Source organism: Gavia stellata, chromosome 15 (assembly GCF_030936135.1).
Source record: "Gavia stellata isolate bGavSte3 chromosome 15, bGavSte3.hap2, whole genome shotgun sequence".
In the NCBI taxonomy this organism is placed as follows: domain Eukaryota; kingdom Metazoa; phylum Chordata; class Aves; order Gaviiformes; family Gaviidae; genus Gavia; species Gavia stellata.
The window spans coordinates 11,564,724-11,583,615 of NC_082608.1; the positions used below are offsets into that span (position 1 = coordinate 11,564,724).

The window sequence follows — 18,892 nt, forward strand, 5'->3', positions numbered from 1 at the left end:
ACAATAAGCCACCTGATCTTATTACTTCCTCCTCTCTCATAGCCACATTATCATGAATCAGCTCATTTCATTTTTGCATTTATCCACTACATATTCCAAGTTTAAGAGATATTTAAAAAAACCAACCACAAAATACACAAAAAACCCTACGTGATAGCATCATAAGCAAGAAAACCTAACACCTGCCACAAAAAAGTTCCATAAAAAGCTAGCTGTACAACAGTAAAGTAATATTTATCTCATAAAAAACCATGAATGGAAACGGTTGAAAGGAGTGAGATAACAAATACTCTTATTTTTATCCCGAGTAGTTTTGACAGAGAAATGCATAACTAGAAATACTGATCCTGAGTACTGGATAAGCACAGATATCACATAAGAAATACTATTCTGAACATTCTGTTTTCAGTCATCTCACCTGTAACAACAAGGCAGTAGTCTCATACTGACCATTCAAGCATGCATAAATTAAAGGAGTATTTCCATATATATCCTTTTTATTTTGTTTAGCATTGTAATCCATCAGACACTTTACCACCTATTGAAAGAAGTAACAACTCTTTAATTTAAGATACCAGCTAACCATCATCAAGCAGTGAAAGCCCCCCCGCCTTTTTTTTAACCCTTTTTTTGAAATCTAGAATGACAAAGAGATGGAAGAAAAAGGATGGAGAAAACAAGTCTCATCTTTGCCAAACAGATGATAACCACAAGCATCTCTTCCTATCATACTAATTTTCATATTCTACCACACACTTTTAAAAAATACCTTAAGCAACTGAAAGAAAGGCCAGAAAATAAAACTCAAGCTATGCGAAAAACATACACAATTAACTTAACAAAACATCAAAACCAAACAACTACAGCAACAGTGTCTTTTCCCCCTTTCTGAAATAATCAGAACACTCAGAAGAAGTTCTTTATGTTGTAAATACCCCATGAACTAACATTCATTAACCTACAAGTTTGAATTGTATTCTCATTTTCCTCTTGCTTCCCTAGTGCTTTGCCTCCCCATCATCTTCACAATTCTCTCTTTTTTTTTTTCCTCTTGCAGTCCTCAGCTCCTTATTCTCAAAACTCTAGTCTTCCACTTTTCTGCATATTCCCATTTGCCTGTCTGAACCTGCTTTTTCATGATCGGTATTTTTCCCCCTCTCATTTACTCTCCCTCCTGTATCAATATCCTCCCCTCACTTGCTCATGCTTCTCCTTCACTGCTTATGCTTCCTTGACTTGAAGTCAGGGATGAGGTTTTCTGCTACCCTCAGGGATCCACTTAGCTCACAACCTACTTAAATGAGTTGAAGATACAGTAAGTATTTGATACTGCGGCTGTTGGAGATACCAAGTCCATTGCATCAACAGATGTACACATAACCTCCTTAAACAGAAGGGACAGCAAGAAAATACATAGGAAGATTCAGCTCCACGAGGTATTTTTAAAATGTTTCATGTATGACAGTAGCTATTCGCAGCACTTTCATTAAACCATTATTTCAGGTCATCTAGAAAGAAAAGGTGCCTACTGAAACTGTTTCAGTTGAAAGATCCCCTCTCCATCTGGAGATTTTAGACATTGAAAGAAAAAACAGAATCATCAAACTAATTTTCACAGATACTGGTTTAGTCTTGTTGATAATTTCACAAAACAGCTGTTTGCTGGTGGTTAAGTGTTAAATAGCTCGCATTTACGAAGAGGCTCAGTACCTGGAAGTGACCTTTCTGGCAGGCTAGATGAAGAGGAACTGCATGTTTTGCATTCTTGGCACTGATACTGGCTCCATGTTTCAACAAGAGAGAGACAAGTTCAGAGTGTCCATGCAGTGCAGCCATATGCAATGGTGTAAAACCATCTTGGTTTGAAACATTTACTCCAAGTCCATTAGCAGAGATCCTTGCAAATTTCTGTTGAGGAAAATACAAAACAAAACTGTATAATTAATCATACTACTTTCTGTTGACCTAAAAGCAGCCAAATACCTGCTAAGTATATACAAAACAGGTAGACGGACATTACAAGAACTTCTGCTACCGAGCCTAATTTGAGACCTGCAGGAAAAGAGTTCGTAAACCAGAGCAGCTTGGTACTATTTTTCAACAGAACAATGAATTTTGGTTTTCTCTCTTTCCTTCCAACATGATAGTTTCATACAGAGAAATTCCAGGCAAAGTATTCATGATATTAAAAAGAGGCTAAAGCAGCACAGCTTGAGACAGCAGTAAAACTTACAGTTTTTTATATAGCTGTTAGGATGCTGATACATACGGAGATTAAGTGTTAATATTATGAGTTACTTTCATTTATACAGACGTTTATGCTCTTGGAGACAGACACTATACACCTATTTTAGTGCTACATGAAGCTCGAAGTAATAAGGACAAAAACTAAAATTAATTTTATTCCTGTGGAAGTAACACTGGCCCAGAGAACAGACTCCCATGGGGAGTCAAGATAAGGAACCTACGTGGAAGACAGCTTACACAGCAGTACAGAACATCCTTTTTTACTCCTCTCACAAACTGTGTAGGTGCCTAACGTTTACAGTGGTAGACAATCTTTCATTCTGCCTATCCTCAGTGTGCTTTTAAACGCGTGCCTACCTAATACAGTGGTTAAGATTAGTTAACAAGTTCCTTCTACTTTTCCTTCAGTAGGCAACTAAATGCCACAGCAAATGCCATTCCTTCCCCTGTTATCAATAAAATTAACTTCATGGTCTCAGGCTCTGGCACCTTTAGCACATGATCTTTGTACTCAGGGTACATGGACACACATTACCAGAGCATAAAGCACGGTGTGAATGTGAAGCATTTAAGCACAACTAGCATACTCTTAACCTCCACGAAATAAACATAAGGTAGCACTGAGGCATTTAGAAGAAGTTAAGCCATCTCACATTTTCTCAGTTAAGTGATACAGATACTGTTACCTCGAAGTAGCCAATACACTGAAAATTTAGACTTTGGTTTATTTTGCAATGACTTACCCAGTTATGTATACTTTCAGACATAGTAATACATTTTCTTCCTGAAAGGCAAGTAATTGTTTTTCTATTTCCAAGAAGCTGGGATCACTCCTTATTTAAATTAAAATTTAAAAAAAGTGTATTGTGAAGCCTAATTCTCCTCTACAGTCTGTGATAAATATGGGAAAGGAAGTCTTTCCAATTGAAAAGGAAGTCTTTGCAATTATATTTAACCTCTGAAGAGGTTTTAGATATAGCTTATATGAAAAATGTCATGCAATTAAAAAAAGACTTTATCAGCATTACATTGATTATAGGATTAGCAGGTATTCCTTGCTAAACTGATTACTAACAGATAAGTAGATAATCTGTGACAGTTAGCAATGTAAACTATAAAAGAGAACCAGGAGAAACTGAGGCTTAGAAAAAGATTTTTTCCATTTATTCAAAGTCCACATATTCTAAAAGCAAACTGCAAAGTTTTTTCACTCCATTAGATATTGAGCAAGTCTTTGAACACTGTTGCCGTATCCAAAATTTTCTACAGCTCAATTAAAAAGAGAACAATTTCATGACATCATATGAACTCTGCTAAGATCTGTATGTATTTAATTGCTTTTTAGACAGAGATACAGAGGTGTTGGGCAATATGAATGCTACTTCCCTAGAGCTAAAAGTTACATTACAAGAATACAAATTATTCTTTTTACAGAATGAATATTCCAACCTTTTGTGCTGGCCCACATTTTGAGCACTGGCATAACGGATGGCAGAATTCTGGTTTTGATGTACTGACTGTGTCATCCTCATCTTCTAGGTCTTCTTCCATCCATTCCAAGAGATAACGTACCTGGCATAAAAAGCAAGTCCTCCTTTACAGACTCCAAAGGTTCCATGTCCTAATAAATTTGCATATGTAGACAAGTAAGATTTTACAAACATACACTTGTGAATATCTCAGGGAGACTATACAGCTACCTCCTGGCATCAGCTGCCCATGGGCCAAATTAAAAAATCAAACATTATTGTTGACAAAGCAGCTAGAAAGTTCAGCAAGCATAGCAGTGAAGTAAATTACAAATGACTCCCTGCTGCCTAATCAAGATTACAGTGTTCACCTATTCTCAAACTCTCCAAATCCTTTTAACTCAGATTATTTGTTTCATCTTTTGCTTTAACAAACATAAGAAGTGACAAGGATGACGACATTTAACCGATATCCAAAACTTTGCAGGGGCACTGACCTTTCTTAGGTCTGTCACTTCCCAGGATTTTGACAGTTTCACTTTTTCATCAATGTACGATGCTTCATTTTTGAGGAAGAGAGAGGCCCATCGATGAAGATAGTCTTAGGACTCAGCATTCACGTGCAATTTGCAAACAGTGATGCTTACTGCATGTTAATTTTACATTAAATTTTATCGAACAAAAAAAAGCTGTTTAAGGAATACATTTTTACCTTGAAATTCATTAATCCACTGTAAACTAAAGACATCTTGCAATTAGCAATGACTGTATTAAGTCTCCATTCTTACACCATCTGGCAATGTTAAGCCAATGTTTATCTAGTTTATCATTCTGAGTTTGTATTATGTTCAATAAGACAACTCTTCCAGAAACTCAGGACAGAAGTGGGAATTACATTGGTCTCATAATGCAAGGGACAATGCATTAACAGTCACCTTTTTCTATCTGCATGAAAAGGGCTAACATCACGGCTCTCAAAAACCAAGACAGAAAGGAAGATCAGGGCACTTTGTGTGTGGAGGCTAGATCTCTCAGAGCTCCTGCAGATCTTCTGGGACTTCCCAGACACAGTAAGTTACAGGGTTACATAGTAGGTAGGAAGCTGTAATGCATGTCATGTTGTGAAGGGTTTTCCTTTTACTTTTTTTTAGCAGCTTTTAAGAGAGCTGTCAAAAGATGTATCATTGTCTTGTTACCACAAAGTAAGATTTGCCCTTTGTGTCCCGCTGAACAGTGGCATGGAGCACAACTGAGGAACCACTTTCTGCTGAAACTGAGGTAGAAGCATCTTTGCTGGATTTGTCAGTTGGGTTTGATGCCACAGAACTGGATCAATCCAAGAGCTCTACAGATGCTAGTCAAGAAGAGAATGGGGAGAAAGGAATTTCCTACAGGTTCCTCCCACTGTATTTACTCTCGCAGAGTCAAGACTAGCTGGGTGGAAGGAATTTCAGAAGAGTGCCTAATCCAGGATTCTATGCTGAGACAAAATCAAGTCTTCCTTAATACATTGACAGAAGTTTGACCAATCTCTTCTCAAATACATTTCACAGAAGAGGTTCTGCAACCTCCCAGCTCTGTTATAGTGTTATCCCACTCTAATAATAAAAGGGGTTTTTTTTATTTGCTTGTTTTTTTTAATCTAAGTATCTTTGTTGAAACCTGAATGGTTCATCCATCACTAAGGAGCCATGGCGTACACCTGACCAGCAAATCCAATCACTAAGAATGAAAGACCGAAAATTGATGATAAGCAGTACCGACTACTTCTACACCATACTTTAGTGACTTAGAGCCATATAAAGGCTTTGTTCAAAGCAATATACAATGGGCTAAGACAACTCTTAACAGTCTCCACCAATAATGGAGCTATAATAACTTCCTATGAACTCAGCAACCACTAAACACATAAGAAGTACAGTTTGAGAACCTCCCCCAAAAAACCTGCTGCGTAACTCTGAACTGTATTTTGGGAATAAAGCGTAATCCTTTCTATACAGATATTCCCTCCATACTGTCCCAAAGTATTTCTTTCTCACTACAGACACAGAAAATTTACCAAAGTGGGCTAAATTTTATTTTCAAAATGTAGAATTAGTTGCCACTGAATCAGCTAATTAAAATAACTGTCACTGATTAACAACATTATCTCTAATCTAAAGCACACTTGCTTTTGAAGTTTGCAGGCACTACAATGATGACAAAGGTTGTTTTCTGGGTTCCTGAACAATCACTGCATAATACTGTTTTTTAAAATCTTCCAGTTTAATAGCACTTTCTTTTAATGCCTCCTCTTGCAAAGCTCAATTGGCTGTCACAGCAAAAATCTACAACAGCACTAATGACCCTACTGCTGCTTCTGTTCCTACGGAGACAGACCTCAGACTGTCAGAACAAGATAACAGTTTTTAAATAACAGTGTTTTTTTAATAGATATGCAAGCTGTAACCTTTGCCATCCACTTGGACAATTCTCATTAAAATGAACAGTTTTAGATGAACTTGAGTAATGTGGAAAGTAAAGCCACAAAACCCAAGGTGATTCTGTCTTCTGAATGCATGGATTAGATTTCTGTATGCTTTTCATTGCTGATATCTGTTGAGCAGCGCTAGATACTAATTTTCCAGCAAATTTTAGCACTATTATTTAATTGTCTTTAAATATTTTCATGATGCAGTTTAGATTTTCACAAAGTCTGTGGAAAGTTAATACATTCATGCTTACTACTTGCCAGGAAGATGGTAAATATCACCATTGTATGTGTTGCTGCTTCTTCAAATGACTTAAGGGCTGACCTGGAAACAATTACTAAGATTAAGTTACGCTGTAAACTATTTACTTAACAACTGAACAGTTCTTTCCTCTATCAGTTGCTAAATTAATTTGTTTCTATCATCTAACTGGAATAAAACATAAGAGAATCAATATTAACATGGTATGTATTTTATGATGTAGATTATCTATTTTATTATGACTGTGTGATGCTTCGTTAGCATCTGGAACTCCTGGTACATATCACCTAAACAAATTTTTCAGAACTCGCATCCAGCAGAGAAACTCTGCATTCTCACATGGGTTCACGATTTTTTTCTGTGAACTATGCAACAATTAACAAATGTACATACTTATACATCTTTCCAAAGACAAAACTTCCAAAGATTTGTGTCATCTTCAATTTTCCAGTAGAATGACATTGGAAGCACCTTATTATTCAAATATTCAGGAATAAAGGGCAATAGTAACTAAAAAATATGTCAAGACAGGTGGTCAGTATCACAAATTACAGAACATCAACTCTGAAACTGGTATTATTATAGCCATCAGCTATCTATTTGAAGTTAAATCCAAACTACAGAAAAGTTGTATGCCCCGAGATAACTTCTCTGTACTGACTGGTGTCACCTAAATTTCCTCTCTGTATGAAATATTAATAAAAAGGTATCACAACAAACGAAATAAGAGACCACTTTTCATTTACAGTACCCATGCACACGTAATAATCATGCAGTAAACACACAACAAAGAGTAGACAATATTCCAAGCATTAGAGAACCTGGCAATTTAGGAACCAAAAAGCATTTGTTGATTTAAAAACACTGTATTACTGGAATGCTTCCTAAGTCAAAAAAACACAAACTGTAAATTCCAGCATTCAATTTCCAGAACTGGTGCACAGCACTGACACTCAAGCACATGCATCAATTCACATATGCAAAGATACCATGTACTTCTGTGACATAGCAAAAAGCAACTGGGAATAATAACACTTTCTATTGGATTTGCTGTCAAAAATCAGGTTTACCTGAAAACTCATCTACTTTGCTTTTTTTTTTGTTTTGTGCTGACTGCATATCCGGTCCAATATTGTGACCTCAGTATACAGATCTTTTTACAGTTCTGCAATGCACCATGTTCCCCATCTAACAATAGTATTTGACAGTGCAGCTTGAGCCCCTGCAAACAAATAAATTGCTCTTTCCCACAATATTTCTTTTCAAATTGCCTGCCCTGAATGTTGCTCTTCCCAAGTTCTTTGCATCTCCTGGAGGTGACTATGCATACATTTTTAAATGACAGGCCTTCACAAAGGAATTATTCAGTTTAAAGTCATTTCTTTAGTGCAAGAGGTCATGGAAATGTCAAAATAATAGGCCTTAAAGCACTGTAGATAAAATAATTCGGGGACATGGAGTGAATATTCTTTGTAGAAAATGACCTGAATTTGATTAATTGTTGCTGAAAGAAGGTATTACCCAAAGCATTCTTCACTTAGTATTATTTACAAATAGCTTCCTCAACTTGAATGAGGTAAATCGTAATTCAGTAATATTCAACAACCATGCTAAGACTCACCATTTCCAGATCTCCATCAGCAACTGCTCTGAGGAGTTTTTCTACCTATGTATGAAGAAAACAATTTATTTGCTTTGTTAGTACTGTTATTAAGCTGTACACAGAAAATCCTTTACTAACCCCTCCTAAGCTCACGTGGCAGGATTACTGCTGGCCTATTTCATATTTGTTGTTAAAGTTTTAAAGGAAAAACCTTCTTCCTTTATGAAATACAAAAGCTATGCAAGGCCTGTGGCCATTTGATGGTCTCTGACTTGCTTAGTTAAAGATAAACAGTACTTAGCTAAATAGAGGACATGTAGTCCACACATAAACAAAGCCATGTAAGCTGCTAGACGTTATTATGCCACTTCAGCAGCAGCTGACCACGCACTTCTATTGTGAACCTAACACGAAAAATCCTTACTCAAGACAAATTTCTACCCTGATAAACACTAGTACTGGTTGGACTCTTGCTGAGCTACTATATGCTACCAGAAGAACAAAGGATGGCAGGTTTTATTTTGCTATTTGAGAAACAACAGTTTAAGATGAAAAAGATGCTTTTCCAATTGTCCCTTCACACCTGCAGATTACTGGTTTATTCCTATTTTAAAAAATAAACATTTACAAATCTAACTTGTTTGTAATTATGAAATTTGTTTTCTTACTTAAAATTTGAAAAGATATAAATATCAAAGGGTATGCATTAGCAAAAGCCAGGTCTCCGCAACTCAGAGAGTTATTCCAGGGGACCAGCATTAGACCAATTAAGTATGTGCATGCTCAGGCTAGCTAATGCCTGAGAGCACTTGGTGTAGGTATTCTCCTGTTTGTGAGCTCTGCAGGGGGGAAAGAGACAAGTGGGGGGAAGAAGAGATGGAAGGTGCTCTGCAGTGCACTGATGCCATTCCCCTGATCCCTCCCATTGCTGTGAAAGCAGGAGAATGAGATGTACTTGTCTCCCTGATTCTCTACTCTCACATAAAGGAGTTGAGATCTAACCTGATGGAAATGGGATAGGTGCCAGTAAAAGGGCAGGGAGAGTCCATTAGCACTATCAATAGGCAACTTGTCTGGCCTCTGCAGATTGTTGAAGAATCATTTAATAAGCTTTGTGAAAGTCTGTTTCAGCATTATAGCAAATTATTCTAGCACTGTGCCATCATCACCAGAGATGCTGCTGTGTAAACAAAGTTGTTTCAATATTAAGAAATATCTTGCAAGTTGAAGATGTCATGGAGTAACAGCTACAGCCACATCGCAATCTTTATCTAGAAATTACTATCTTGCTGACTGTGACAGCAGTGTTTGGTAAAGCAAACAAGGAAGAATGAGACTAAAAGGAAGTTGTGTTTTACTGGTCTGATCTCTTTCTTCAGGGTTTTAGCAGAAGAACAGGACACATCTACAGGTGAAAGATCAGAGGCTAGATTAAATCTCCCCATCCATTTTTATCTCTTCTTAGGAAAGCTGCTAAGTTTTATTTTATTATTACCTTTCTAATACAAGCTGAAGCTCCTTGAAGTCATGCACTAGGCACTCAAGGCAGGATTCCTCTTGCCTAACTTTGAATGTCTAGAAGTTAGCTGTCTAAATCTAAGCCAGTCATTTAAACTCCCTCTCTGGTAACTACAGAACAGAATGCAGTCAACAAATGACACTCGAGTGCAACTCAGGTCAAACTAAGCATGTCAGAGATTAATTCCTCTTTGGAGGTACCAATTTCTCTCCACTGACTAAGGAGGGAAAATAGATGTCCCAGTTAAAACAATTGTCTTTCAGACATCTGAAGTTAGGTGAGCCAAATCCCAATCTCTACATGTATACATCTAAAAGGGACTATATATATATACTAGGGAGATCTGTACCTCCCATAAATTTCCCCTAATCAGATAGGATAATGTCACTGGAGAATGTAAAGGTCTTGATGATTTTCAGGAGCCAGTCTTATCACATACAAGATACCTAACAGTAATAGAGAGTGACCCACAAGCTCTGATAATTTCTTTCCAAAAATAACGGTTCTAAAACCTGCCTCAGGCCCTAGCAGTGAAGAAGCATACAAGATCCGTTATGCAGCTTATAGATAATTTATGAAGAGTACTTAGGGCAGAAAGTCTGCTACATGCCTTTCCCCATCTTTTCAGTTTGCTTTGTTCCATGGAACAGAAGTACCTTCCTTTAAATGTAAAAAAAGATGAAACAAATCTACTGCAATTCACTCACATACTCAGTTTTTCTGTTGCCGAACAGAAATTGTGCAAGGAGTTATTAGTTCCAACCGAGGAAGTTCCAAATTTACATGCCTGGCCCTTTTACTCTCTCTTTTCTAAGCTGTAAACAAGCCACATACAAGACATACACCATGACTGGCTCATTTAAGCAAAGAGTTTAATTCACCAGCAGTATTAATTAATAAAGATCTAACAGCATTCCCTTAATCCATGGTCTAAGCCTTGACGTCTGGAAAACTGACCTTATCAGCTTCCCATTACTTCCAGTGGCATACCCTTCATGGAGCTGTCTCAGGATCAGGCCCTTGCCTCTTTGCTAAGTAAGAATAAGAGCAGTGAGCCCGTGTGAAACTTGGCGAACAGAAATGAACTAAAGCTGGATTACGGGAGAAGGTCATTAACCCCAGGAATCTAGGGTGTAAGCTGCTTTTAATCTTTTTCCCTGGTTTGAACTACAATCTTAGCTCTTGGGTGTGATAAATTTGTTCCTTTAAGGAAAAATAAATCTTCAATCTATGAGGTGAACTTTTACATACATTAGAGCTTATTTAGAGTGCTTGACTGTACAAACAGGGAGGTACACTCCTACACTGAGGCTCTCAAAGAGTAACTGGTGATGAAGTGTGAAGTAATATCGTCCAGTCAAACTTTACATCTTTTGAGTTTCTTCAACGTTTTTAGAAAACAAACTTTTGGCAAGAGAAGAACCTTTTAATAGCAGGAAAAGGAAGAATTTGAATGTAGAGGTGATATGGAGAGAAGCAAAAATACAAAGGTCAATTCAGAAAACAAAGGAACAGGAGGACTGGGGGAAAAAATAAAGAGAGAAGCATCAGAAGGTGTGGTGATATGACAGTCTTGGGGGGGATAAATGGAAAGTATGGACCTGAGGTCCTGGACAGGACAGAAAGGTCCTTGGGGCACTGACTGCCATTATAATTTTGTAAACCTCAACAAATTCTCAGATTTTGTAGTTAACTGCAGTAAATCTGAACAACTACTCCAAATACGCTTTCAATTTTTCCCCAGAAATAATCAGCAGAGCAGTTGATACCATACAAAAATAAGTGTTTAGATACTGAGATGACAAGCACCTGAGGATAGCAACATACAATTTTCCAAACCAGACAGAAGGCTATTCCTGAAGAAGCAGTTTAAAACAGTGTTGTGAAATACCACTCTTCTAGCTCCCTTCACTTTGCTTATTATTAAAACTTACACCTCAGTCTTACCTCTTTATAACTATTTTTTACTTCTTCTTGCTTGATATCAGTTGATGCTGATGACAGGCTTGAGACAGATGATCCTCTGCTGAAAGCTTCTGTTGAGCGCTGAGGAGACCTAAGCGGTGACTTAGAGTTGGCAAAAAAACCCCACCAAACACAAACCAAAACCAAACCAGAAAAAGTTACATATCAGATTAAGCAGGTGAAACATAGGCAAAAAAAATTTTAGCAACTTGCATTGGTTGTTACCTCAGAAGCACTCTGTCCTCTTTCAAATGTTAGATAGTTTAATTCCATCAATGACAAAATCTGCATAAAAATATTAATAAAGAGAACCAATGTAAGTCCACTTAAAGAGGAATCTACTGACTGAAACACAAATTAGCCAACAACCTAATAATAGTAACAGATTATGACTGAGCAGATTAAAAGTACCCATTTACAAGTTCATGTTCTATACCGCAGACTGTATTCATGCTATTCGATTTAAAATGTGACCCTTCTTCTTTAAAGGCAAACATATGTTTTCACTTTAACAGTACCAGTCCATAAAATCCTATTAGCGGGTAAGCATCTACATCTCCATGGAATAGCATCAGAAAGCAATCAAGCTAGAAGATAAAGAATACCTTGGAATTTAATGCACACTGTAGGGAAGTCTCTTTCATCCGGTTTTGTATTTCTGGATTTGCCCCATTTTGCAAAAGCACTTCTATGATCCCTTGATAGCCCCAACGAGCAGCTATATGGAGAGCAGTATCTCCCTTTTCATTACCAATATCTAGTCTACAGGAATGCACATCGTAGTAGACTAAAGCTTTGACGCACTGGAAAGAAAAGGAAAGCTATCAATAAATTATAGTATTGTCTCTCAACTCATACAACATGTGCAATCCTAAAAAGGTTTTTTTCATTGCTGCTCATATAATCCATTGCCTAAAGGGCAGGCTTTTACGGTTCAGTGTCATTAAACAAAGAGTTAAATAACTCAACTAAATTTGCACAATACTACTAACTTTAATGTGAATGCATAATAAAAATTGTTATGAACTACTGAATAAAGTCCTAATTTACAGCATTAAATAGTAAGCCTTTGAATCTTTTTTATTTACTTTTTAAAATATCTAAGTTTAGTGCAAATTCGCATCACAGTTTAATTCAATTCCATTAGAATGTCCATTTAGTTTGTTACAAAACAATAACTTACATCCTCATGACCATAAGTGCAGGCTAAATGAAGTGGAGTATTTCCATTATTGTCCTGAACATCAGTACTTGCCTTATAGTGCAATAAGAGAAGCTTAAAAGAAAAATAAAAATAGACATTTAAGTAACTAAAAAATTATTGGACAAACAATTGTTACTCTGTAGATTCCTTTATGTTTCTAGCATGATGAAGCACTTCAAGAAAACCTACTTATGTCTCTCCTGTTTCAGGCACCACCCTCTTGGCATTACACTACTGTTTTTGCCCTACCCTAAGAACCAAATAAAAGTTGCTTCTTACATATTCAGAGTTGTCACTGAAAAAATTAATCATCTGCTGCAGCAAACACTGCAATACTTATACTATATGGTATTTTATCCTATATTTTAAGAGCCTATGTAAGTGAAGACACAGCTTAATTTCAACAATGCTAATTGAAGAATCTCACATATATAAAATTCAAGTATACAATAACTAATGTAGTCACACAGTCTATTCTAAACAATGTGAAGTCATTTAATTCATTCCAATGACTGCAATGGTTCTTCTGTCTTAATCAAGAGCAGAGATGTTAACAGGCTCTCCATTTGTATTATGTATTAGAGATTTGTATTAATAAAATGGAAGAATTATCAGGCATGCATAGCTGTCAATTGCTTGGTTACTACAAATGGCTGAAAACCTTGTAGAACAGGAAAAAACAAAATATCATGCAAACTACAATGATAAAAAAATCCTCAATTCTGACAGCGTACACGGTTCTCTTAAAAGCTTCTCAGAAGACTTAAATCATAGAATCATAGAATGGTTTAGGTTGGAAGGGACCTTAAAGATCATCTAGTTCCAACCCCCCTGCCATGGGCAGGGACACCTTCCATGAGACCAGGTTGCTCAAAGCCCCGTCCAACCTGGCCTTGAACACTTCCAGGGTTGGGGCATCCACAGCTTCTCTGGGCAATCTCTTCCAGTGCCTCAACACCCTCATAGTGAAGAATTTCTTCCTTATATCTAATCTAAACCTACTCTCTTTCAGCTTAAAGCCATTACCCCTTGTGCTATCACTACATGCCCTTCTAAAAAGTCCCTCTCCAGCTTTCTTGTAGGTCCCCTTCAGGTACTGAACAGTAACAGTAGAATAGCTTAGTAAGAGTCATATATTTATTATTTAGGTTACGTTTTGGTTTTTTTTTTTCTAATTAAGCCTTTTGGTGCTTACTGTAACATTTTGATATCCCTTCTGACAGGCAAGGTGAAGTGGAGTTGAACCGTGGTAATCTGTAGCATTGACAATGGCTCCTTTGGCTACTAGTAAATCCACTAATGATGTTTGCCCTTGAAAAATATGCAGACATTAAAAGAAAGAAGCAAACTTTGCACAAGAACATTGCTACTTTTCAAATTCAAACCTGAACTATAAATCAAGATACCCTGCACCTCTGCATACTATGTTTCTATATAGTGTATATTCACTTCCTTGGTATTTGGGTTTTTTTGTTGCAGATTACTCAAGGTCAAAGCTCCATAAAAGAACCTCCAGTTAAAGCAAGCTATGCTTGTGTCTTATGAGTAAGAAAAGAATAGAAAATAAAGCCATGTCACACAAAGCACTCTCCTAATTGGGATTCAAGATAATAATTAAAAAAAAGGAATTATTTACAAAAAAAACCCTCACTAAGAAAATTAATACATCTTCTAACAAATGTAAGATCAATGGCATAATGAACATGACAAGACAGAAGATGGTACAGATCTACCATACATAGGCAGCTGCAGGAGAGAGAAAAGATTAATTTCTCAGCCTGCCAGTTTTTTAAACAAGACTGGTTTCTGATGACACATTTTTACTTTTTTCACAGCTGAAGAAAAAACTACTGTGGTAACCACTATGGCAAAAATAAACAGTCAGCAAACAAACAATCAATAACTTAGCCATAAGAAACTGAGCTTAAAAGAATATACAATAACTTCAGTCTGTGCCAAGATACCAGCCTCCATAGCAAATAAGCAGAAAACTATTTAATGCAAAATTCACTCTTTAACGCCAAGTTGGAAAACATGCTAACATAAAGATAAGCAACATAAGGAGTAGAAAACACTAGTGAACAAAACCAATAATACTCACCACAAATAGCAGCTATATGAAGTGGTGTATATCCCCGGTCATCTCGGGAAAATGAAGTGATAATGGAAGGATCATTCAGTTTCCTTGAAAACACAATGGTTTAAAAGCAACTTAGTTACCTATGCAGCAGTGGTAAGGAGGACAGAAAGAGAAAAATTGCCAAGGCCGACAGAAAACCAATTTTGGAACTTTCTACCCTTTATCCTTTCACATTGACAAATTATTCTATACAGAGTTTTACATTTTGTTAACAGATGTGATTTTGTCCAAGATGTGTAAGTTAGGTTCAAGAGAAGAAACATTTCACACCACATTTACCAAAGCACATACAGCCTCCATCACAAAATTGGCTGGTTCCAAGGCATTCAGTATTCTCCCAGTTTTTCTTCTGCTTTTTCAAACCACACAAACGTATGCTCCCTACTACATCCCAAAGTGCTGTCAACTTCCTCTATAACCAAAAGCAGCATACTTTCTAAAGTAAATCTCAGATGAAGAGTTTTACATAGCTTTTTGTGTATTTGTGGAGATGAAAAGTGCTTACCCAGAAACTAGCTTCTCACATTTGTCACAGTAACAGAGTGGATGACACATTTTCTGTACTGTGTCCTTATCACTGTCACCTTGACTTAGTAATCGCTCCACTTCCTCCTGATTACCTGAAGCAATATGCTACAAAAAGCCAAGAGAAGAAAGAGAATGAGGAACCAATATAAAAAGCCTCCTGTTAAGAAAAAAAACCCACAAAAAAAATAGAGTAATTTACTGAAGCACAAAATGAAAAGAACCAATTATAAAAGACATGTATTCAAGCATTAGAAAGCAGAAATGAACAATGTCACAGCACAAAACCCCCTAATGGGCACTCAGTATTAAAAAGAATCTGTTCTTGGCTTACTTCACTTTCTATAAAAAATTAAAACAATTCCTATTGTGCTCTTTAGACTCAGTCATGAAATTGAGCTCCCACTGTGCAAAAATGTTTCTATAAAATTACTAATTCTCTAGCCATAAGATGTGAACACGTATAATTAGAAGCTCTGCTTTATGTCCTTATATAGACAAAATTCTTTTAGAATGACAATATGAGATTAACATATAATATAAAGTAGCTGTCAGGTGACCACATTCAAATTATTTCAGAAAACTCTTTCAATTTCAAGCACTAAAAGCTGTGAGAGACAACCAGATAGTGATATCACATCTGTGCATTAAATAGGCCAATCAGTACCAACAGCAGTAGCATTTCATCCTCATTTGCTTCCGTAGTTCTTATAACGTGCTGAAATCTGTAAGATTTTACTAAGTTGGTAACGTTTTGGCACAGAAATGCACTAGATTTCAAACACACTTTCAGCATCTAGTAAAACACATTTCACAGTACTAATGTAATTAACACTGCATTACGCTTCAGAAAATTGCAGAAAAGAAGGGATATAAACGTGCAATACGTAAGTAGATACGTATTCTGCCATAAAAGTTATTAACCTTAAATAAGTAGTCTATTGGAGTAGCAGACATCTGGGACAACAAATTCATCCTTTGTCTTAAAAGCAGCTTGTCACACAGTCTGTCAGATTCCTGAAAATAAAACATATAGATTGATTATCTATATACTCATTTACAGGCAAAAGTAAAGTACCTTAACAGTGGAATTAACTTTTAAAAATATTAAACACTGTATCTACCACTTCTGAATTATCAGATGCACGTAAAAGCTAAATCAGTTTCACATTTAGGATTCCAAGACTTAAAAGACTGCACATCTGCTGTTCACAGAAATAATAAGTAGATGTTCACCAGAATATTCCTTTACTGTAATTCTCCATGAACTAACAGCATTACTGAAATTATGGTTGCACCATCTAAAAAAGAACATAGCAAAACCAGAAAAGATATAAAAAAAGATAAAAAAAACTATAGGAGGTGCAATGCAGCTTTCTTATGAGGAGAAATTAGGATTCTTCACTCTGGAAAAGATTTGACTGCACTACAGTGGTCTATAAAAATCACAAAAAGTCCAAAGAAAACATGCAAAGAATTAATATCTGCTATTCCTCAAAGTATAAGAACTGGGACGCCCAACAAAATCATCACACATTAGGTCTGGGGAGGGAGTGAGGAAAAGAGAAAAGAAAAAATGTTCTCTTATTGTAGAACTCACTGCCATAGCGTGTTGCAAAAATCAAAAGTATAAATGGACTCAAAAAGGCATTAGACAAATTCATGTAAGACATGTCTATTGGCGGCTATTAAGAAAAATGACCCAGATACAAATCTGACTCAAAGACTCCACTGAACTCTCTGCTACTTGTTGGAAAATAACAGATTGTACCAGGTGAAGCATTACTCTGTAGCAGACTCATTCATATAGTATTTCCTACTGGTCACTTCCTGAAAATTGGAGATTGAGCTAAGCAGACATCTAGCGCAACTCTCACATCGGTACTTCCCATTTTCTGAGAAATCGGAAGATAGCTTCAGGATGTACTAAATAATACGTATGCTTCCGAAACCAGGTGAAAATTCTTAAGTAAAGTCAGATTGTGAAATGGCAACATTGAACCTCACATGAAATAAAACAATCTGAAGAAAACACTTTCTAAGAAAGTAGAGGGAAACGCTTGCACATAGTTGAGTCTGATCAACCACTGCTTATGGTTGGCAGTGAATAACATTTCTTTGGGTGTTATTTTTTGGTAACGACTACCTCCCTAGAAATGGAAAACTCCTAGCATCCGTCAAACTGAAGACCACTTCATTTAGGATAGATGCCCATGTATCAGATAAACTTTGATAGTTTAGAATCTGGGCTATAGCTTCTGCAATTAAGTCTGTAAAGACCAGATACAAATGAGAAAAAAAGTCCAACTCGGCTCTTAACATTAATAAGTCAGCATGAAATTTAAGAAACTAGTGAACTGCAAATAAACAAGATCACTCCAACACCAAAAATAAAGAGTTCAGGTTTTCTAGAAATTCAAGTTTTAAAATCAACACAGATGCCTCTCAAAGCTGTCTAAAAAAACCTCCATTGTACAGCAAATAATGTAGTTAAAAACATGTTTGTGAGGTTTAGATACACAAGTTTGGATCTGTACTTCACAGTAAGTTGTTTGCATTTAGATACATGAAGATGACAAATATTCACCGATCTTTTCAAACCTAAGTACTTTAGCTAAAGATACCCAAACATATTTTTTCAGAATTAAAAGGCACATAACCCTAGTTTCCTTGGATAGATTCTTCAGTGTGATCAAATAAATCCCCTAAGAAATATTTGATCAAAATTTTATTAACTAGAAAAAAAATGTTAAAGCTTTACTACTGATACAAGCTTCTGAAATCTAATCAGAATTTCTACCATGAATGGTCACAGACAGCTTTATACTTTCACTAGGGAGAATCTAAGTAACCAGTAGCAAGACCTACTATAGTTTTAGCACTGTTCCCTGCACAGTGTATTTTACAAGAGAAGTGTTCCCCAAGTGGAATAATTATTTCAAAGAGTCACTTGAGACAGCAATTCTGAGTCACTTGAGACAGCAATTCTTATGTAGAAATATTATTCATTATATAAATCAGAAAAAAGAGCGCATACCAGGTGAAACTATGTCTCTTCAAAAGTGAAATACAGAATGGCAGAAGAATCAGGTATTGGTTAAAGTACTAAACAAGTTTGGGCCTTCAAAGATAAAACTCGCTTGTACCAGCTTTACTTGCACTCTAGAATTTAAAAAAAGTTTGCTTTGAGTGGGACTCTCAGGTATTTTAAATCTATATTGTCTAGAAAATACACATCCAAACGTTAATGATCTTTTTATCTAACATTACTTTCTATACTAGAGACATGAAATACTTGTACTTGTAAGGGTGTACCTGTATAATAACCTATCCAAGATGACTTTCACAGATCACAACCGATGACTTGGGGAAATTATCTCCACTCCCCCTTCCCACCCCCCAAACACTTTATTAGCCTCAGTTTGTGTGCAGGTCTTCCTTTCCTGGCTTCTTCCACTTGCACTTCCTCCATGCCAACTTCATTGCCA

At 36.4% G+C, this 18,892-nt stretch overlaps 1 protein-coding gene across 2 annotated transcripts in view; it reads right to left on the reverse strand.

The window, feature by feature from the left end:
* Positions 1-18,892, reverse strand: part of ANKRD27 (ankyrin repeat domain 27) — a 35,193-nt gene that overhangs the window by 5,968 nt on the left and 10,333 nt on the right. For both annotated transcript variants that reach the window (XM_009812675.2, XM_009812674.2), the window contains exons 12-23: positions 16,329-16,421; positions 15,385-15,512; positions 14,841-14,923; positions 13,935-14,050; positions 12,719-12,811; positions 12,141-12,338; positions 11,761-11,820; positions 11,518-11,637; positions 8,070-8,114; positions 3,697-3,819; positions 1,711-1,908; positions 419-538 (exon numbers count right to left, since the gene is read on the reverse strand). In XM_009812675.2, the coding sequence (XP_009810977.1) occupies positions 419-538; positions 1,711-1,908; positions 3,697-3,819; positions 8,070-8,114; positions 11,518-11,637; positions 11,761-11,820; positions 12,141-12,338; positions 12,719-12,811; positions 13,935-14,050; positions 14,841-14,923; positions 15,385-15,512; positions 16,329-16,421 (1,377 nt within the window). The remainder of the gene's footprint in view (positions 1-418; positions 539-1,710; positions 1,909-3,696; positions 3,820-8,069; positions 8,115-11,517; positions 11,638-11,760; positions 11,821-12,140; positions 12,339-12,718; positions 12,812-13,934; positions 14,051-14,840; positions 14,924-15,384; positions 15,513-16,328; positions 16,422-18,892) is intronic.